Source organism: Manis pentadactyla, chromosome 7 (assembly GCF_030020395.1).
Source record: "Manis pentadactyla isolate mManPen7 chromosome 7, mManPen7.hap1, whole genome shotgun sequence".
Classification (NCBI taxonomy): domain Eukaryota; kingdom Metazoa; phylum Chordata; class Mammalia; order Pholidota; family Manidae; genus Manis; species Manis pentadactyla.
In genome coordinates, this window is record NC_080025.1 from 82,173,891 (window position 1) to 82,197,636 (window position 23,746).

Sequence of the window (23,746 nt, forward strand, 5' to 3'; positions counted from 1 at the left end):
CCATATTTCCTATAGTTAAAAGGAACTTACTTAGCATTATTTAGCACTTAATGCTAAGTAACATGGACTAATATGTTTTATAAAGATTTCTACACTCTTGTCACAGACCCAGCTCCTTTATTACACCTACCAAAAAATATCCAAATTCAAAACCCATCTCAAATATCACCTCCATTAATTCCTGACAACACTTTTTGTGCATCTGTAGCACAGTACTCTTCAGGCTGTATTATAAGGGCACATTTACTGCTACTAAACTGTGTGTCCCATGAGGAGCTGACGATGCTATCCATTATCACATCTGCACCTCTGTTCCCAAGTCAATGACTGTCACATCAATGGTTGTCAATACATAGTCAGTGAGTGAATAGAATACTCTCCCCTTTACATTTTTTTCTTTTTCTACCACCATGTTGAATCACAGTGGTGTTGGGGTCTGTAGGTCAACTTGAATGATAGTAAAGCAGTGTGACATATGAGAGAGGAGCATTAGTCTTAGAGTCAAAGGCCTAACTCTGAGATTTGTTACTGTGTGACCTTGAAAGAGTCAGTCAACCTTCCTGTGTCTCAATTCCTTCTTTTTTAAAGGGAGGCTTCTTTTAACTTCGTAATTCTACTAGTTCACGATTCACTTAATAAAGGAAAGAAATTGTATTATAGAAACAATTAACTTTTAACATTTTCCTTTCTTATTCTTTATTTTTATATAATTTAGAATAATTGCTTATGTATTGCAGATAAAAGCTTTTTTTTTCTTTTGAAGATGATCAATGCTTAAAATTTGCTTGGCTAGAAAACATAAATCTTTATATAATTTAATATGCATATATATATATATATGTAGATTTTACATTGGATTAATTTGAAACTGAAAATATTTATATCATGCTATTACAAAGAATTCTCCCACATTTTGAATCACTACAGGGACAAAGAACCAACTCATAGTCTATAAAGAGTTAATTCTTTTCTTCATCAGAAAAATTAGGGACAGAGTGGCCATGGTTATGAGGAACTTATTGCCTATTTGTTCACTCATTCAGTTGACATGGAGGAAGATCCGTGGTTCACGCTTTCCTTATCTAGGTCTAAATTTTGCCTTTGGGCCAAAGAAGACCTTAAGAGATATGCATGCCTGGAATGCATGTTTTTATACTCTGCCTCGTAAAGTCATTTTTACAGAATTGCACTTAGTGGTTGCCCTCAGCATACCATGAGGAATGCTATAGGAAATTAAGTTCATTATTGATGGATTGCTAGCAAGAATATCCTTGATATTCTCTATATTCTGCTACTCAACATGTTGTCCATGACTCAGCAGCACTGGCATTACCCAAGAGCTTATTAGAAATTCAGAATTACAGTCCCCAACTGTACACATACTGAGTCAGAATCTGCTCTTTAAATCAGATTCCCCAGGTGATCCACATGCACAGCCAAGTGTGAGAAGCACTGGACAATGTCACATAGTACCTTTCTATCAGATCCCTCATAAAATTACTTCATCCAAAAATTTAGTTATCATAAAACAATAATAAAATGATTTTTATATTATTCTGCAAAGCGAGGGTTTTTTGTTATAGTTGTTTTTTAATATTTTGAACACTACGAATCTAGAGGTCGATCCCTTCTCCTCTCTGCCTTGGCCACACTTCATAGCCTGTTGCATCTGTTGAGTACTGCATGGCAAGCCTTTCTGCTTGTGCATTTGTATGTCACCCACATTTCCTTTTGCCATGATAGTTTCAATTGAAACAATTGTTATTGGCATATTACATGCCTCAAATCTTTTGTGGAATAAGGTGAAATAAAAAGAAATAAAACCAGCATAAGCAGTCTAAGTATTCTTTTATATGACTTGAGCTTTGGAAACCTAGACACTCCCCTCTTCGCCACCTACCCTTCTGTGCATCATAATTAATGTTCAGTATGAAGATCTTGAGGCGCTCTGGGGGTTACAGTTATCAGAGGAGTATTAATTATATTCAGCACACTATACTGTACTTACTGAGCCAGAAACATGGACTAATATGTTTTATAAAGATTTTAAACAACAGCAAAAAACCCAACAGATTTCTGACTAGATAGAGCATTCACGTCAATTAAAACATCCCATTTCATGAGCATACTACTGAATATCAGTCTATAAGTCTTTTATAGACAAATTATTTTATTACTCCTTTTTTTTTATTTACTCAGTGCATTAATTCCAGAAATTTAGAAATCATTTACCTCAAATATGTACTGATAAAACAAATAGCAAGTAAATTCTGAGCTAACGTCAGGGTATATATCTTTACCAGCGTGCAGCCTAATAGTTGAGCTTACTGCCTCAGGAGGCCATTGAACCAACTACAGCGGCTGAATAATTTTATGACCAGTGATAAGGCTCACACGTAATACATGCTAAGAGAGAGGTCATCAAATCTTATGCTTCAGGGCATAAATTAATCACTGCAGGGTCAGAAAAGAATCTCCTTTGCCCTATGAACAGAATTGAATAATTAGGCAGAGGCTGTATTGATATTTTTAAAGCCTTCGTCTTAAGGATCAGCAATGGTTTTAAGAACAATTCTGAGACTTCGTGGGGGTGTTGTAGCTGTTGATTAGAAGAGGAGGGGCACTGTAAGTTGAGCAGTTTATTCTGGCAGACAGACAGGTTGGGCAGCTTCCTGATACCATACTGTTCAACCTGATTTTCATTAAAAGCTCAAAGTACCTGCTGTTATAATGTCTTTAGGCAGCTGGGGCAAATGGGCCTCCTTGCCTATCTGGGAATCTTGAGGTGGATTTTCATCTTTTAATCAAGTCTTCTTGTTAGGTAGGAGGGTGGTTTATTAGTGTGTTAAGTTTACTCCTATTCTTCTGCAATTCGCATTTTACATTTTAAAAAAGGCACATTTCGCTAGGATTGAAGAATTAAACCTTGAGTTCTTTTTCAGTAAAACAGGCTCAAGGGAAAACCTGTTAATCAAATGGCATTGAAGGCCAAGTGTGAGCAACTGCCAAACACATAAATCTGTTCATGTTTGCCTACATGGTTATTGAGTGAAGCATGTCAAACATGTTTTTTTGATAACACAAGGATATTGTAGTCCATGGAAAATATATTTTGCTTCCTGTATCCTTCTGCTACATGTCCATATTCAGCAGCAGTTTTAGATTTAGAGAAAGCAAAATAACTTTCAAGTCATATCCCAGGAGTGCTTCTAGTAAAAGGAAAACTGAAGAATGAATCATTCCCAAATAATGAGTGTATACGAGTGACCTAGATACTCAGTACTCCTAGAGATGAAAGCAAAAACTTTACTGACATACCTACTTATTGATGCCTGTAGGCTTCCAGATGTTTTTGCATTTGGTTTTTGTTGCCTTTTCTGTTTTCACTTTGAAATGAGTCAAATATTATTGTGTGGCTAGTGCAACAGTGGGTTAAATATATTTACTTATAGGGCAAAATGTGATTTTTCATCAGACAATTTACTGTATCCTTCTTATGAGTCTAGCACTGAGGCAGGCATTGAAGTTGAAAAGAAAGGCGGCAACTTTTCCCTTTAGAATCTCATAATCTGGTTGGGAACATAGGACATAGCCACCAAATACAGTTGTCATTATAAGCAGTGTCAGGTTAAGTGTAAGAGTAACCGGTGTCAGTAAGGCCTGTGTATGCTTACAAGAAAGAAAGGATATCAGCATGGTTTGGCATGATTCATGATAGGAAGCAAGACTGCCATTGGGCCTGAGTAGTGTGCATGTTTTGTAGGGGTGTAGGAAAAGAGGTGTATGGGTGTGAGAGCGACGTGTGTGTGTGCGTGTGTGTGTGTGTGTGTGTGTATGTGTGGGGGCATGCACAAGGTGGGGGACTTATTGCAAAATGAATAAAGACTTGAATGCAAGAAAGAGCTGAGAATGAACAAGGAAGGACTTTTTTATTTTATGGTATATTTTAATGATAATAAGGAACAGGGTTAGGTAGGTAGAGAGGAGCCTGATCCTTAAGGAACTTGAATGCCAGGCTAAGTAATATCCTTTGGAAGTTAGGAAACTATGGACTTTGCTGAGCAGACAAGTGGCATGTTGGCAGCATTTTGGCAGTTACAATATGGAAAGTGGATTAAAGCAGGAAGGTGCTGTGACTGGGGATACTGGTTTGAATGGCATCCAGTTGTGAGACAATTATGTTTATTTTATCTGAAATTCACTTTCTGGTTTTACAAGAAAGTCTATGTGATCATTTTGGTTATTTGTTTTATTTTGTTCATTTTTCTGAAATCTCAGGGTTGTCATTTGCCAAAAGAGAAAAGAGAGGTGAGCTTTGATTTACTGATGTGTGCTAATGTGGCCACAGCACTGGTAATGTCTGGTAGGTATTGGATTTGAGTATCTTTATGTTTTAGACTGACAGTGAACACAATTAAGTATATGTTCCTAAATCTGTAACTGAATTCAGTATGCTTCATTTCAGGATCAGTTCTCTTTTTCTCTCTCTCAGTAAAATATCCAACATTTTTACAAGGCTGTTTTCCTGCATTAAGCATACATTAAATATCTCATCTAGATAATAAATATTTGCATCAGCATCCATCCTAATCTCACCAGATTTTATATTGCTACATTTTCATGACAATTTGCTAAGATAGAAAAGTAAATCAACTGCTCCGACAAATGTTCAGACCCCTTTGAAAAGTCAGTCAATATTGGTAGAGTGCCCACTGAATGAAGAATTCTTCTCTCTGTGCCTTGGAAAGATATGAGGAATTTGACTACTAGTCAGCCCTTGGTAAGACTGCAGTAGAATGAGGGAAAGAGGGAAAGCACAAATTAAAAACTAAACTAAAACTTGAAAGACCCCTAAAATAGTAATAGCTCTGAAATGAATAAGTACTTTGTAATAGATACTTTGCAAACATTATCTCATTTACTTTTCATGCCCACCACATGGATTATATGATTAGTATTCCAGGTTTTGCAAATGAGGAATCTGAAACTCGGAGAGGTTGGCCATCTTGCCCACGATCATACAGAGCAGAGCTAGGATTTGAACTCGTAGCTCTTTAAATTTTGAGTCAGGTCTCCTTGCAGGCTGCAATAATCAGTTATGAAAATGCTCAAGTGCCACGGTTATTGCTTTTTAATTTGATATAAGTGATTTGGGGAAGGTATATAAAGTCATGGTTTGAAAGCCACTGGGGCTGTGATAAAGACAGTAAGGTCTTCAGGAGAACAATCCAGATCAGGAAAATGGCAGACTTGCAATCGAGCATAATAGGCTACAGGTGTGGGGCAGTAAACAGGGCTAGTCGATTGAAGTATATGATGAAGGGAAATGTGTCCCTAAATTAGGAGCATTACTAGGATTTGAAATCCTGATTAGAAAATATAGTGCTGGGCACATACAATGATCTACAGTTCTTTGTATGAAAAGTTTTAGGGAAGGGAACTGAGCTAATATAATTTTTCCAAACCCTGGACTCTGGAATTGGATTAATGGATCAAAGGAAAAAAAGCATCAACATTGTTTTATAATCTCATGAAAAGGTCAGTTTAACTAAAATGTTTACTAAGAAAATTTATAATTAAATTTATAATTATAGTAGATTTTAATCCAGCTTATTGTATCAGTTAGCAATAATTTGGAAGAAGTCTACCTATGCAGTACACAAGGATAAACAGTAAGGAAAGTACACTTCTGTATGTCTTCCCAATGGGCTTCAGCCCCAGACAAGTTCACTATGGATTCAATGAGACTGAAAAAAAATGACAATGGAATGTTCTTGGGGTGAAAGAGGTTATAGCAATTTTATTCCCATGGTGGCAGGTCAAGCACAAGACTCCCGTCCGCTTCAGGGCAAGTGTGCATGCAGCAAGCGGGTCTCTGCCTCCGGGCCTCTCCGCCCCCGCAGCCGTCTCAATCTCTGTCTCTGTCTTCAGCTCTTCCCCAACTCCAGCCTCTGCTCTCCTGCATCCGTGCGGCCCAGAGCACCAGGGGGAGCTCTTTATATAGAGTCAGCAACCACGTATTGCCCACACCTGTGTAGTGAGCTAGCTGACCAGGGACCAGGGCCAGGTGAGAATCCTGCCCATAGGTGGAGCCTTCACTTTCTCCACATTGTGCTCTTTAGCCATTCTGAATTATTTGGCTTTTGGAGGCAAATGGGAATTACTGAGATACAGTTATGTTTCTAGGCTGATGATTGGTGAATGGTAATGGATGAAAAAATCAGGGTGGATATTCAGCTAGGATGTACCAGTATTAAGTATTTAAATACTTATCTAGCAGTTGGTAAAGAGCCACTGCCCTGAGCCATTGGAGTATCTCTGCCTCCGCCACCCACTGCTATGCTGGCCGCTGGCCACTCTGGCCACTCTGGCCTCTGGCCCTTGGCCCCTTCCCCAGGATAATTTCCTCACCTCCTAAAGGCCCTACACCTAAAGAGTTGACTCACCCAACACGAAGGCTCCAGGACACTGCCCGTGACCCCTGCACCTATTCTCATGATGGATAGTTGTAAACCATTTAGTATGAACGTGATTGGCATTGCAGCCATTTCTTCTCTTGCTCAAATTGTCCTATTCCTAAATCTTCTGCCTCTGTTTTTCTTTCCTCCTTGGCTGCTTAAGGGCCATAAAAGCATGACTTTGGGATAATACATCCTTTCACTTGAATCAAGGATGCCTCCAGGTATACTGATTTCTTGCCTTCTTGCGCTATCTTATGCAACCACTTATGAATATGATCAAATAGTGAAAATTATCTTGCTTTCTACAACATTTATGTCTAGTTTTCAATGGCTTGGAGAGTAATAGATTTTATATTTCCTAATAAATATTAAGCCATAAAATTAAAACCTGTATTATGTATATATACATGTTTATGTGTGTGTATATACAAAAAAACCCATATTGATATGTGTGTGTGCTTACACATGCATGTAATATACACACACACATCTATACACATTCATCTTGGCTAGATGGTTCAGACTTTAAAAAGTCATAACTATTAATATTTAATAATATATTGACGTATTCCTGACACAGTATTCCTTTAGGTGCTTGTATCCTTCCTTATGATGTGGCACTGTTCTTTTTTACTGTTCTTGAAATGTATCTGCCTTCTCTCAAGCTAGAGAATTTATGCAGTCATACTTAATGTGAAAAAGGAATCTTTCTTTGCATGTATTATATGTAAAGCAGGCTTGAACTCAGCTTTTGATTAAAATGTAGTTGTGTGGCCTTCTAGCTCAGCTTTAATTGCATTTAAAATTCCTTTCTGCACCTGTACTGAAGATCGCAAACCAATATTAATAAAGGAGGCTTAGAGCAGTGCAGCACCTGAGCAATAGGTTCTTGACAAAAGTTATTTACCTAACTTGAGTTTCATTTCAAAGTTAACATGTCTGTGTGCTACTTGAATAAAGCACTCATCTGAAAGCTCTGTTAGACATTTTAACCCAATTTAATTTATTCCCTGAAAGTGTAATCCCCTGCTGAAAAGAGTAGTTACAAATTTTCCAGTCACAATCCACTGAAGTGAAAAATATTTAATGACATCATAGGTACTGAGCATCAAGAGTTTAGTTAAAAACCTTCTTCAAAATGTAAAACAGGGGGCAAGAGTTAATAGGGTATTTTATATAGTTATATTTCAATCCTATTCCAAATTTTTAAAGTCATTTGCATCTCTGCCATTAAAGCTGTACAAAATGAGTTTACTTAGACATCTCCAGGGAGTAGGGGGAAAAACACCTAAAGTGTAAGTCATAAAAGCAAAGCTCCTCTGACCTTTGACATTTAAGTGGCTCATTCAGTCATTTTACTTTTTGTAGAACTCTATTTGTAATCACATCAACCAAACAAAGCAAATATTAGGTGCTGACCATCAGGTGTTCCGCCCAACTGTGCAACAAAGAAGCCCACAGCGCACAATGCTGATTGCTCTAGCACCACTTCACATCAACCCAGACTTAGTTTTATGCAGTCAATTGTGCAACAGAAGTCTATTTATCTGCTATTGAAATATTTTTGGTCTGACTTCCAGAGAGTGAAGATGAAAATAGAGGAGGAGAGAAAATAAAATCTGAATTGACTTTGTTTTTGGCACACTAAAAAGCATTTTGGTCCTCTTTATAGTCTCCTAAAAATCTAATTACTCATTTGGCAGATATACCTCTATAGTGCAACTGGATAGTTGTTTTAAAATATGCAAAGCACAGATTTGAGATTTAATAGGAGATAATGACTGCTTTATAGCCTGTCAGGTCATGGCCTGTTTGGCCCAGTTACAGAGATATTGCTTCATGGTTCAGTGCTCTGAAAGCTGATGATGGCTCTAGGCCAGCGAAGGTGTCATTGACATAATAGAAAGTAAGGGTTTCTCTGGAACTGTAATGGGATGTTCTGTAAAGAATAGATCAAGAATGTCATGGCTTAGATAGTACAACTCTGATTGGGGCATTGAGTGTTATTTCTCTCGTATTATTAAAAGAAAAAAAAAGGCAAGTGAGAAAGAAGAAAGAAGGAAAAACAAATACAGAAATCTATGGTTTGAATCAGGTTTTTTTAGAAAGTTGTAATTTCATATTCTAAAACTAGGACTATGAGTGAAAACTATATTATATCTGGAGTATTACCACTTCAAATAGGTAGCAGTTCTTGGTTGCCAAATAACTCGGAATGTCACCATTTAGGCAATTCCCATGGACGAGGGTATCTGCCTGAAGAGCGGGGGCATGAGCCTGTGGCCTGGTTCCAGAGTCCATGCTCTCACCACTATGCCAAGATACCTAAAATATATGAATTTTTTCAACATGAATTTAAATTCCAGAAATTAAACACTTCCATACAAAGTTAACGACATGGACCCTACAGAGCCATCTTAATGAGTGAAAATAAAACAAAGTAAAGCAAGTATATTAATTTCTACCACGGAAGAAGCATTCCAGTCCATTGTTTCTAATTCTCAAATTTAATGAATGCTGTTGCAGGAGTATTAATATATCTAACTTAAATGAGCAAATTGAAGTTTAAGAGATTATGACTTTGAAATTGCCATTTGCCATGCAGCACCTACTGGATATACAGTTGAGTGTCCATGGACCTGAGAAGCTGGTATATAATTACCAGTGCGATCTGTTAGCTGGCTCTTTTTGGGGGGCAATAATTCAGGCTACACTTGCATTTGAAGTTCTTCATCCACGGCTGAGGCTGAGGATGCCTGTGCTTGGTCAAGTTCGGTTGGCTCCTGTGCGCTCCAGGAACTGACTTACCATGCATTCTCTTGGTAAATAGCTGGAGAATATAATCACCTTTCTCTGGTAACAGCAGAAAAACTCTGGGGTTTGGGTTTAGACCCTGAATGTTGCTTCCTGGATGTGTGATGCTGAGGAAGTCTCTCTGCTGGTTGGCCCTGCATTTCCCCAGTGTGTCATTGGGTTACTGGTCTCCACATCTCAGGAATGTTGTTGGTGATCAAGTCACTCACTCATAGACATGTAAATATATGATGGAAATTATAAATACTATTTAAACATTACTTTAAAATCTTCTGATTAAAACCAACGAATGTCATTCTCAGACTGATAAGGTTAGTGAATCCAGTAGATATTTTTAAAAAACATTAGCTTCATTTAAACAAATGTGAAACGAAAGAGGCCACAAAATGGCAAAATCTAATGAGTTTATTGTCAAAAATAGTAAAACAATTATATATAATACAAATTGATTACCTGTAAAATTACATTAAATAGTCTAAATGACTTGCACATTTATGATTTAGCATAGCATGGTAATATTACCCTCCCTGCAACTGCTCAGTGCATTGCTTCCCACACACTTATATCAAGGAACACTCTCCACATTCTCATCTTTGTCAATCAAAGGGTGGAGAACTTTATTATGAAATGACTTTCAGTGCACATCAGGATGACCCAAATTGAGGGACATTTTACAAATCAACTAACCTATAATCTTTGTGTTTCACAAAAATGTAAAATGTGAGAAACAGAAAGGAAGCTGCTGAAGGGTCATGACAACTAAGTAAAATGTATGACAGTGGATGGGATCCTGGACCAGAAAAAATTAGTAAGTATGAAGAATATTATTGAGACAATAGATGACACTTAATATTGACATTAGATTAAATTATAAGAATGTATCAAGGTTAAATATCCTGAGTTTGATAGCTATATTATGGTTCTGTAAGATAATGTAATTTTTCTTAGGAGCTATTCCAGACTTCCCTTTTTAAAAATTGAGATATAATTGACATATAATATTATATTTGTTTGAGCTGTACAACAATGATTCAATATTTGTATTTATTGTGAAGAGACCACCACAGTAAGTCTAGTTAACATCCATCACCATGCATAGTTACAAATTTTATTTTTCTTGTGATTAGAATTCCTAAAGGGTAAATGGACATGATGTCTCCAACCTACTATGAAAATGGCTCAGAAAAAAACTATGTGTGTGTGTGTGTGTATATATATATATGTGTGTGTGTGTGTGTGTGTGTGTGTGTGTATGTACATGCATAATAAGAGAGAGAACTATAAAGCAACATGAACAAAAGGAATTAATTGGTGAATCTGGATAAAGAGTATGTGTTAATTTCTTATAATGTTCTGTGAGTTGGAAACTATATTACAAATTTAAAATCACAGAAATATAAACAAAAAACTGTTTTTGTGCAGACTCAAATTAAGATGGATCATCCTTGCAGTCTATTGAGTTTGCTTAGCAGAAGAGTTCACTTATAGATGCATTTTGACTATTTAAAACTAACCTCCACTTTCAGAAAAACACATCAATCTCACACTTGCCTTTAACATTATGTCAAATTATGAAATAAATGTTTTGACTAAAAGCAAATCAAGAGTGCATTTGGAATATGCTATGTAACACTGTCCAGATCAACACCGCCCACCCCACAACCTCCAATTCTAACAGGATCCTCATGTTACAACATCAGGTATCGTGGCTTTACTTCAGCACTCCCTGTTGAGAATCACTGTCTCTTAAGGCGGATAGCAAGGGTGGGGGTTGGGCTTCAAAATATGAGAGTAAGAAGTACTGATGTAGTTATCAAGAATGAGCAGACATGCAGATGGATTTGAAGTAACATGAATTCCCTGATGTAATTTTTGAAAATTAAAGAAATCAAAGTGCCTTAACAAGTGTTTGCTGATGGATTTATAAAGAAGGAATCTGACAAACTTGCACTTTAACTTTGCTTTTTTAAAAAATAAGTCTTCTGAAAATAGGAACTGGCAAGATTTTTGGAAACAAATATAAAGCACTTTTTATTTTAGAGATGGAAAAATCATTCCCTCTGGGTTATCATTCTCTCTGCTTAACTAAACAGCTATGACAGTGTTTTCCTCATTTTGTTTCTCTCTTCTCTCAGAGCAATTACTGTTCAGGTTTGAGGCTTGGAGGGTCTGAGCATAGGTTTGTGTACACAGTCATCCCAGGGAAACCTAAGCTATAATTGTGAAACATGAGGGTGGTGCCTCTTTGTTTTAGGGTTGATCCCTTCCTCCTCCCAAATTAAGAGTCTGTTTAGCAAAGTTAGGCCAGATCTTTATTTTGAAGTCAACACCCTGATTTCTAGAGCTTTGATAAAGCAGAAGGAGGTATAAAGCATCAGCTCTCAATAAGAGGAAACTTTGGAACCCAAGAAGAGTGGACTGGATGCCAGGAGACCTTCAGTACAGTTTTAACTCTTCCCCTAACTACCTTGGGAACTTCAGGCTATTTACTTCAACTCTATGGAACTCATCCTCCTAAGTTATAAAATAATTTTCAAGGCACCTTTCAACTCCAGATGGTTTGTGATTCTAACTCTCAACAGTCATGGATTTTTACAACATAGCCACAGAGCAGAATGTCACAGTCATATTGTGTTTATTTACACTATCAACTCCTTTAAGACTAGCATTTTTTAATAAAAATTTTATTTGTACTATTAATGGACACTTTTATAGCTCAGGTTTGAGCTTTTGCAAAGACATCCATACAACTGATTTTATTGCTTCACATTTATAAAACTGCATTTTCTAAGCAAATGGGCATTTATGCAAAGAAATAGCCTAATACATGCCTAACTGCCTGCTTCAAAGCAATTATTATATGTCAACACAAATGTCCACTTGAATGGTACAAAGAGAATGCCCTCAGAAAGTTGGCAGGCTCTTGTTGAAAGAACCTCTGCTTTTAGAATCTCATCAGCATTTTCTTTCCTTACGGTCTTTAAGATTAGATTTCTGGAAATCCAAGAAAGGAAATCCAGAGGATGGCACTAACTTTCTCGCCATCCAAGAAACCACACTCATTGTTTTCTTAGGAGTTTCTGATGTTTGCCAAACCTCCAAAATACAGTTACATTCATCTAGGCATTTTTGCTTTTATTCACTTTTCACTTTTACTTAATTTAAAATACATTTATTTGGAGAATTTTGATGTAACCTTCCTGACTGGTTGTAATGGCCTGTAGCAGTCACTCACTTGTATTTTCCTAGAAAAATAGCACCTTTTTAAAAATTATTTCACATATTTACAGAATTGCACAAAACCTTCATGAAGGCTTACAATATAAACATATTTTTCCATGCCCCAAAATTAGCTGTGTGTCTGCTTATGGGTCAAGCCCATAGGCAAAGGGACATCATGATGTACAGGGAGGCACTCCATGCAAACATACATTTATTAATTCAACCAACATTTGTAGAACACCTATTTGGAACCTGGCATTTTATGCAGTGTTGTAGAAAAATAGTGACCTAGGCATTGGATGGCTCCCCCATGGAGCTGACCATTCAGGGAAGTAAGATGATAGATGGTATATATATATGGATGGATGGATAGACAGACAGGGATAAGAGTATTACTTTGATGAATGAACAGTACAGGATGCTCTGAGAGGATCAGTGATTTCTGTGGAAGTGAAATTTAATCTAGACTAGAGAATGAGTAGGAGTTAGCTAGGCAAATGGGAATGGGTAGAAAGGATTCCTGGATGGGGAGGCAGCCTGTGCAAAGGTCTTCAAGTTGGAAGGCCAGAGCATGCATTAAAAAGTCTGATAAGATCAGAATTCTAAGGCCAAAGATAAAAGTTGCTAAGATGAAGTTGGAGATGAAGAAATATGATGCACTTTGTATAGTCTAGATCCTAGACTATTTTCCAAATAAGCAAATATAAATCCCTTTTATATTTTATAAAGCCTTACTCAGGTATGGATGGCTCACAGCAGCCTCTCTAGTTGGTGATGACGTCTGTAGGAGTTCATTGAGCAACTGCAGCTCTTCCTGGTCTTTGCAGCTCACATAAGAGGCGGCTCTGGGGACTGCATCAGTCAGCAGTTACCACAAAGGTTCCTGTCCCATTTTCTTTTTCAAAGGCCTCTGAGACCCTTAGTGACACAATTCTGTCTGACTTCAGCACCACAAATATACACACAGCTGTCAGATGTCCTTTCTGTGCCCTCTAGCGGCAGCTGGAGTGTTACCCAGCTCCTTTGAAAAGGGTAAGCTACCTTTCAGAGTTTGGAAATAAGTGAGTGTAGGACACACCAGGGGAGATAATCCTACCCTAACAAACCGACCTTCTTTCATTTCTTCTATGATACTTTCTAGTCACAATGTTCACAGCAGTATAAACTACTAATGCTGTGATAAGTCATTTTAAAGTATACATTAAAGGTTAAGGGGATCGTAGAGCTCTGCACACACATTTTCATCCAGCCTCTCCATTGTGAATACTCTTACAGCATCCTCAGTCATTTTGGGGCTCTGCTTGCTACATTCCCTCCAAGACTCATCTCTTCTTATACCATAATCTTTATCCTTCTCTGACTTAGTAAAACTAAAAATATCCAAGTCTTTTTCTTTTTAGATTCCAGGCACACCACTCAGTTTCATAGCTGATTGACTTAAAGCCACAGCACCTTAATCTAGAAGACATCTTTTTGCTTGTTTATGAGAACTCTCTGCCTAACTGTCCTTTATCTTCTGCACTTGGCCCTTTAGTATAAGATTCCACATATCATGCTTTAAGAAATAGGGAACAGGTGAGAGGGGTGGGGCAAGACCAAAGCGAAATCTAACCCATACTCATGGACAACAGGTGCAGCTGGGTCCAAAGCTGACAGTAACTGGGTAAGGGATCTGTGGAGGACAGAGTGTGTTTACCTAGTGCTAAAGAGTCTTGCATGGAAGAAACAGCAGTTTAAGAATGGATGCTAATCATCCTATAGGAGGGGAATTAGAAAAGAACAGGTTGGTTTAAGATCTTCAAAGAGGATTGTTCCCTTATGGACATAGTGGCCTTTGAATTTCCCTCAGCACGAGTTATGTCTTTCCTGAGCTATGCTTAAGAGTTATTGTGGAGTCTGGTGCTCTAGGCTAGATGTGTTTTTACCACATCTTGCTCTGGCAAAGGCATGGTCCAAAAGTGTTTATTTACTCAATGTCAAAAGTTTGTACATAACTCGAACTCCAGCATCACTAACCTTTGAAGAAAGAATAAGGGGCCTGTTCTCTTTGTTAGATTTTGTCTCTTCTCAGACCACCGGATTTGTTCTACTTCAGGAAGATGGAGATTCCCACCCTACAGGAGTTTTATAGGAGTGTGGAGGGACTGTATTTCCAGGGTCTTTGCCTCCTTTCATATTTCTGGGTTGACTCTGTGGCTTGCTGTCTACTGTTCATGTGGGAAGCTCTTGGCAGAGTCCTTACCTATAGTCTGATATGAAAGAGGTCCTACAAGAATTTTTGACCAAACTCAGGATCTAAATGGCACAGGGATGATATTATCCTGCAACTAGTCTCTGTCACTTCCTTTATATAACAACTGGAAGGTTTTCAGATCAACTTCAGAGAGTGTTAAGTAGGCAATAGTGTTTCCTCAGGAATTTGAGCTCCTATTGGATATTTGCACTATTTTAACTATTCAGTCTGTTCTCATATATCATTGTTGTATGTGAGAACATATGTACATGTAGGTTGATGAAAACTGAAAGTGAGTTGATCCTTCCTCACTTGGCCCATGCTAGATAGGTATGCACTTCATTTGACTTTAAGAAGCTATAAACTTCCATTAGCATACACATAACAAGCCTTGTAATGGACAACCACTCATATTGACCACCAGCTCAGATAGAAAGGCCCTAAATCTACCCCAGCTATTCCTACATATGCAACACTTGTCTTTTCCTTAAAGACATCTGGAATGGACAAATTCCAAACTTTTCATGGGCAATGAAAGAACAATGCTTAAGTGGCTTTATTTCAGCCAAAAAATAGTATTTCAACTTGCTATTTTAAACATTTTGTTCATCATTAGAAGCATGTATGTGCCCAGGGACCCTCACATGAGATACTCCTTATACATTTGAAATGAAAATAATATAAAATACAAACAAAAGAAGAACTTTTGCTTTGCAAACCTGGATAATTTGTAATTATGTTTGGAGAGAATGGATTAAGTAGGGTGCTGTGGAATAGTCTTAACTTCTCATCAATATGCAGGTGTCTATAATGTCAAAACTTATGTGTATATCTCATGTTTATAAAGTGAGCCTGAGGGAGCACACAATGTTTTCATAGGATGATAAATGCTATTTCTCAGTATCAGAAATGATAGTTCAGGCTCTTTACAAAGCATGTTTTTCCCCCTGTGGTTAAGGAATCCAAAATATTTCCAAGATATTTTTCACAAGAGTACCTACAGGAAAAGGAATCAAAGGGAAAGTGAGTGATTCTGGTTATATAAACTTAGAAGGATATCAATTACCCGTGACTCAGAACCAGTCTCTAATACAATAACGTAGGGAACAGTTGGTATGCTATGTTAGAAGTGAACCATTCTGTATGGGATAATGAGACCTTATGGGGTAACAATTTTAACCATTTGAGGATTTTTCAAACTGTTAGAAACACACCATGTTTCATTCTTGATGATGACATGCATGTCAGGTTGATCAGAATGTCTTTTCTTTAAGTTTTAGATAAAAGTTAAGTTATTGCCCACATTTGTCAATACTGATTCATAACACAACCAGCATGGTCTCCTACCAGCCCCTACTGCTAAAGATGACCACTGAGCTGTTACAGTTATGCTAATTTCCATCTCGGTTGGTTTGGAGCCCTTGAGCAGATGTCATGTCTCCAATCGGAAGACAAGAATAGAATAGCAGTATGCATTCTTAAAGGCCTGTTTCCTTTTTCTTCAGGGTTTCATGACCTAGCTAAGCACAATAGCTCTTATGGGTTGAATTCATACGATTTTTTGTATTTTTCTATGTGCCACATAATAAGTCATGTATGTTCACAAAAGCTCATTGAGTGAGGAATCCTATATTCCAATTGGAGAAAATATGGCTTTAAGGGGTCATCAATGATAAAGTAGCAGATATTGGATTCAGCCTTGTGATCACTTACTATGAAGTCCATTTTCTAATTTCTATGCAATACTGCCTCCCCACACCAGCTGGGTTCAAGGAGAGGCATGGAGTTCATTTCTTCACTTTTCCATTGTTTATGCAACTGTGCTACTCCCTGAGCATTGCTTTGTAGCAGGAGGAAATGTTGTATTCTTGATGCATTAAAACACTAACCCATTTCCTCTGAATTATCATGCATAACAGGCACATCAAGAATTATCAATGAAATGCATATTCTGAACTTATAAGAGAAATCTCTGAGGGCCACATATCTCCCCCAAATCTTGATCATGACTAAAGAATCAAAGAACTTTCACTATTGAAATAGATGTAAGTAAATTACCATATGGGTAATTCATTGAGTGCTTACTCGATGCTAGTTACTCCCTGCTCAGGTTATGATAGGACATAACAGAAAAAGAACACTCCTCAAAGGGTTTATACTCTTGGGAGAACTTACAAAAAGAGCCTAACATATCTAGAGATAGTTGCATGTTTTTCTCTGAACTAGTCAAAAAAAGGGGCTGGAGAAAGCAGTAGCACATGTAGCCCACCTTGTGAGATTTTGCCTCGAATAGAGAAAATCCTAAAATTTTTGGAGAGAGAAAAATAAAACAGAACCAAGTAAATTAAAGGGTGAATAAATATTCTACAAACTATAAATCTATGGTGATTAAAGACATTTTTAGGCACAGATAACTTAGATAGTTTATCCCCTATGAACTCCTTCTAAAATAATCATGTAAATCTATACCCACAAAAATGAAAACCCAGCTTAAGAGAGGAGAGAGTAAGGTATCTGAAACAACAAAGAGCAGAGAAAACAACAAAAAAAATAAGGCTAAAAAATGACTGTAGTACCTGGTGGTAAAACAATGATTATAAGTATAACACATTCACATTCTAGAATTCTATATTCTCATTTAATCAGGATGATATACCTGGATGTACTAAGAGGTGTGCACCTCTAAGATATTTTGTTAATTGGAGAAATGTAATTGTAATCTATGACATTATGTATATAAAATATTTACATATGAAAAAATAGTTAAAATATTTAGGAGCAGTAAGCACTAAAAAATGTGGACAAGTTCTACCTCTGGAGAGAGAAGGGAGCAGAGCTTGATGATAAAGTCAGGACTTTACTTTTTGCTCATAAATCCTATAACATTTGAGGCCTTGACAAACATGTATTAATGTAGAATTGCTCGATAAAATTATTTTAAAAAATAAAGGTCGTACCACATGGATTAACTAATAAGTAGCTCTTTCACTTACCAGCAGTGATTGTGGACAAGCTCTTTTTGAGTTTCCTTATCCATATTTATCAGCTGAAGATAATAATAATATTTACATTAAAGTTTATGTGCAAGAGTGTGTGTGTTTAAATGAAATACAATGTCATATGTAGAATGCTATTTACAATGTCTGGACTATAGTTTGCCCTTAATTGTAGTAGTTAATAGTAGGCAACATATATTCTATATAGCAAATAATAGAACTGTCAAAATGAAGTTGTAATCATAGAGCAAGGCCATTTTGTTGATTATTATTCACTGATGAGAGGTATTGCTTAAGCATCAAGTTGCTTAAAATTTCTGGCTTAAATATTCATACAGTTGATTAAATAAATACATGGTTTTCAAAGTAGATCTTGAGATTACTTATATTGAATAGTGATAGATCAACAGGAAATGTGGGTTAGTAGAAATTAAAAGGCATCTTACTGTTCTTTTATAAAAAGAGGTACACAAACATCTGGAGATATCTCTAGCTGGAAATAGTTTATGTAAAAGAGTGAAATAATTATATAGTATCTTATAAGGCCAGGAGCATAACTGGGGTGGCAGTGAAGTTGAGGAGTCGTTTATTTTCCAAAAGTGGTGTCTTTCAGCAATACTTTAAAAGAAATATATTGACATTATGATGTAAGCCTATAATGTAATTGTAAGCCTATAATGAAAAATTTTAGAGAAAGCAGTGTGAATGTATGGACCTAAGATCTATAAAGAAGGAGCTAGATCAGAGTGTGGCAAGTCTTTATATGCTTACACTCCTACCATCCAATGGTAGTCTTTTCTCTCTTGCCCCATATATAGGTCCTACCCCACACATGCTCCCTTCATGTTAGACCCAAGCTAAGTCTTTGCAGGTGAAGAAAATGACCCTTCTCTTTGTGCCTATTTCTGGATGTTCTCAAAAGAAACATGTACAATAAAATGCATACACCTACTCTGTTAAAAATCTTTATGATCCTCACTGTTTCTAAAACAATGAGATAAACAATACATATTTGTGAAATAGTAACACTGAACTAATGAGTCAGCTCATTTGGTATGGGCTTGGCCACTGTCAACATGGAAAATTCTGTTCAGTTAGGAAGTATATTTGGTGTTTTTGCTGTTGTAGAAAAAATTAGTTGTAGAAAAAGGTTCACAATGATTTGCCTTTTTGGAACTGGGGTAATTAGAAGTTAGGCTTTTCTTTTGTACTCATCTTTATGTGTTCACTACTTCATAGTCTTCACCACTTCTGTTACCACTCAGATATACTGACAACAAAAGATCTTTAGATGACTTTTAAAAATAAACTCTTTCATTGTATTTGCAAAATTAATGGTAGTGGGTGTTCCAGGTATAAGGTTTTCCTTTTTCATGGTATTGTTTATTCAGGAAGGCTCAATCTATTTCAAAATTATGTGTGTATTTATATGTTTCAAAAATGAAAGATCTTAAGATGTAAAGCAATGTGATAGAATGAGAAGGCTGAGGATTCCTGATTGTATCTGGGATACAATATAAGCTAGTTATTTCTCATCTTGCATCATTTCTTCACCACTACTGAAATTAGCTTCAATAAGGTCATTAGTAGTGGATTCAAAAGCCAAATGCTTCTTTTCAAGAGTTTATACTATTAGACTTTTACTTGGAATTTGAATATTACCCAAGCCTGCCTTTCCTCCCTGTCTTTCCTTGGTTTCTACAATATCCTTCAATTTCCTTGTCCTTCTAATATCCTCTTTTGTCTCTACCCAGCCTGGCTCCTCTTCGGTTTGTTCTTAAAGCATTGACATTTCTGAAATATTGTTACCAGTCTTCTTCTGTACCACCATGCTTTATCTGCACAATACCATCTATTCATACTACAGAATCAACATCCCCACCCACTCCTTTCTCCAGACAGTCGGACCTGTTCCCATAGTGTCCTCAGAATGACCTGCAGGCACCTCAATCTCCAATGTCCTTCTGAGAGTTAATTTTATTTTCCAGCTAACTTGTTACTTGTGTATTCCTTACGGATGCAAGCAAATTTATTAATTCTCAATTTTTTCATGTGCCTGCTTAGCCAATAAATCATCAAGTTGAGTTAATCCTGCCTCTGAAATATCTCATATACATTTTTTTCTTTCTCTTTTTCTCTGCCATTGCCTTGGCTCATTTCCATTCTCAAAGGATTACAATTATTTATTTAACTAGTCATTCTTCCTTCAAGGTTTCTCCTTACCAATCCACCCTTCAGTGTCCAATCAGTGATTCTTCTAGAGCCAGGATGACCTACTTGAAAGCAAAGCAGGCAAAATTTAGGATTCCCATTATTTGTAAGATTAAATCTAAATGCCTTCACATTTTGATTTCAGCCTACCTTCATCAGGTTCTACCAACCTCACACAGCTTCTTCTGTTTCTCCTCCCCATCACGCTCCCTAAGGGTCAGCAGGAAGCAGCTGTTTTCCATTCTTACACCTGGCATGTCCCTTCTCAGCTCTATGCTTTTGCACAGGATATTCTTTATGCTTAAAAGATCTCCTCTGGACTTTTCTCTATCTGTTGAACTCCTAAATATATTTTCTCTCCCAGACATGAGGATTATCTCTTCTGTTACAACTTCTCCACCTTGTAACTCTGACTATGACTTGTAGAATATTGTACGAAGTGTGGATCACATCACTGTGACTCATTTAATTGACACCCCCATTAGACTGTGAACTTCTTGAGGGCAAGGACCATGTCTCATTTATCTTTGTGTGCCTAATATTTGACTCAAAATTTGCAGAGTTTCAAATGTAATTATTGAATTAAAAAAAAACAAAATAAATCAGGGTTGTTTATACTGAACAGGTCTGGAAATTTTCCTAAGGAAATGCCTGCTTTTTCATAATTGATGTTCTCTGTTAGACATCACCCTGCTCCTCTCCTACCCTGAGTGAAAGGAAAGGGAAGTGAAAATAAGAATATTCTAGATAAGTTGTTGAAAATTATAGATGAAACCTGCTTTGATTCTGTACCCAAACTGAAGCATTCTGGAGTGATTTCTTGACTGTCAGCATTACCAAAGGCTTCATATCATAAATAAATTCATTGTACTTGGTAGCTGAGCAGTTTAATAGCTGAACTCACACTCATCCTTTGTTAACTTGAGTTGTATTATCTACTCAACCTGCCATAATTTTTGGTTGTCACAGCAGCACTTTCAAAAGTATATGTTTTCTTTTTTAATTATTTGCTTTGAAGTTTCTGGTGTATAAAAGGGAGATTTTCTTATAAAAGTGTTTTATGCCCTCAAATCCTATTATTAGTTATTTATTTACATAAAATATTATTCAGTGGGATTCAAGTATTTGAAGATGATAATAGTAATACTGATGCTGAACACTCACCATGGTCCAGGTTCTGCCCTTCGTATTGTAACTGGAGTGTCCTATTTAATTCTCATGACAGATCTGCGAGGAATGTGGACATTATTCTCCTGTTCTCCAGAAGAGCAAAACTGAAGTGTAATCTAGTTAGGCCAATTGCCCACATCATACAGATCACAGACTGTGTTAAAGATCACAGCCTGGACTGATATGTAGGCAGTCTGACTCCAGAGCTCATACTTATTATCACTCAAGCTGTGGGGGGTATATCATAGAACCAAATTTTTATCCTACCTGAAAATCAGAGGTTTGTCTGTTTGTCATAGTCTTAGTATCCTTTTGAATAGAATGGGTCTTTGTCCTTGAACTCATACCCACTTCCATATTTTCTTTTTATCCACTCCCCATATGCCATCGGTAAATGGCACTCTAATTCCCTTTTACTTTCTTCTTGGGGACAATTTCATTATTGCTTCATGAGCCAGTGCACCATGGATGTGTCTCATTACAGCCACTCTCCTTGATTATCTCTGCTGATACAGAGACATAAGTATGCAGCTGATAAACAAAACATGCTTGTATTTATTCTTGCCACCCAAGGAATGGAAAATTATCTATATAATTCCAGGTAAAAATGAGAGAGTAGGATATGCATTTATTTCTTTATTTCTTTTATACTAAGACATAAATGGAGATTCTGCATTAAGTACCATGCTTATATAATTTGGCAAGTAGATTTGGATGTTTTCCCAATTGGATTTCATTTAAAAAGCCCAAAACAAATACACAAAGGCAAAATAAACTCCAAAACCAAAGATTTGTACAATGTTTATCAATTAATGTTTGTTTTAAATTTTATATTACAGCTACTCTGTTATAGAAAAATGTGTATTTTGAAATATACTTCCTTGGTTGAATTAATACAATTTTGTTTCTATTAGTTTTGTAATTCTAATAATATAATGTAATATTAACTAAGGAACTACTAAGGATTATACTTTTGACATTAGAATAAAAAATGTCTCACAGAGGACTGGCTTTATTATCAGGCAGAACAGATAGGTGGGAAAATGCTTTTCCCTTAAGAAAACTCATACATTTCTATACTCCATCCCCTTCCCCAAAGAATATTTCCCTCTCAATTTCATCCCATTAAAACTTAATATTTTTATCCTTTTTAAAAAACAAAATGAATTTTGATAAAGCAACCATTTTGCTATTATTAGTCATATACTTCTTGAATGTGATCCATTTCTAGAATGATATTTTGGCCCAAAGAGAACAGGAAATGGTTTGGAACCAGGGGTAAAGAGAAAGACTGAGTCAAGGGTTGGGCAGAAGTGAAAAATAAATATCTAGAACTAAAAAAAAGTTGGCATCAGACAACCTTCTCTTAATTCCCAATATTTGCTCCAAGATCAATAATGGCCCATCTGATAGCCATCTTCAATTCCCCACAACGGGGTTTGTTAATTTTGGTTAGGTGATATATTTAAACGCTCAAAGAATGACTGTGTACATGGGGCTGGTCTGCAGTTTTCTTAGACATGAACCCATCACCAGCATAATCTGTGCATTTTTTGGGGGGGCTTCATTCCATCCCTAGAATTTGATTTTCCATTGGTATTTGTTTCTCTGTACACAATGGCCTCCTAGATCTTTCTATAAAGGCATTGTTATTGCCTTAGGGAATCACAGCACATGCAAATGGACCCAGGCTAGCAGCCTGAAATGGGTGACCAGCTTTTGTGTTGGCCTACCCAATGTTACAGTCTTTGGTTTTCAGGGTATGGTCATGGGACATTAACCCAGGATTAAACCTCATTTTCTCTCAGTTGCAATTAATTTACATGGGGCTAAACTTTCAGGGTTTCTTAAGCTCAGCACTATTGGGAAGAGACCAGCTTTGGCCAGTAGTTTTTCTCATGTGGGAATAGTTCTACATCACTCACGTTCTCTCAGCTTGAAGTAGACAGAGAAGAGACTATTTGCTAGCTGGTAATGAGGCATTTGTAAAAGGCAAGATTACAAGATTTAAGTGACTTTGTTCTAGCTTAAATTACCAAGATTCTTTGTATCTGTGTCTCTGGGGAAACCTATCCATGTACCTTCTGAATATGGCTGTGTAATGAAGAGCAAAGTTTCTCAGGCCAGGTCACCACGTGTACCATTTGGTGGCCTCTTCTCTAATTGTCTTCACACATCAGCTTGGGATTCATAAAAAAACTAAAATTTACCAAGCCATTTCCACATGCCAACCACTTTTCTAAAAGTTGTACATGTCTTAGGTCATTCAGTGCTCACAGCAGTTCCCTGAGGTTGGCATCAATATTACCCTCACTTTACAGGTGCCGGGAACTGAGGCAGAGGGAGATTAAGTGACTTGGCAGAGAGCACGCAGCATGGATGTGGCAGAGCTGAGTGTCAGTCCCAGAGAGACTGGTTCTGAAGTTAATGCTCTTCCTCTCTACAGGCTGGCATAGAGTTCTAGCACAAGAGAGTGCATAAAAGGCTCTTCCAAGGGCTGTACTGCATCCTTGCAAGAGGCCTGCATCCCTGAATCTATAGAGAAGTCTCTAGAATGCAGCCTAATTCCTGGTGCTCTTGAATTAATAAGCTCTCTAGGAAAGACCTCTCACTTTGAGAACAGTTTAGAAAGACATTTA

The 23,746-nt window shown here is 37.0% G+C and overlaps 1 protein-coding gene across 3 annotated transcripts in view; it reads left to right on the forward strand.

Moving 5' to 3' along the window:
- NXPH1 (neurexophilin 1) overlaps positions 1 to 23,746 on the forward strand; it is a 274,107-nt gene that overhangs the window by 244,810 nt on the left and 5,551 nt on the right. Inside the window, exon 1 of one of the 3 annotated variants that reach the window (XM_057504553.1) lies at positions 9,951 to 10,083. The exons of the other annotated variants lie outside the window; for them this stretch is intronic. Coding sequence (XP_057360536.1) covers positions 10,048 to 10,083 — 36 coding nt within the window. The 5' untranslated portion in view covers positions 9,951 to 10,047. Of the gene's footprint in view, positions 1 to 9,950; positions 10,084 to 23,746 lie in introns of those variants that run through there. 3 annotated transcript variants of the gene reach the window in all.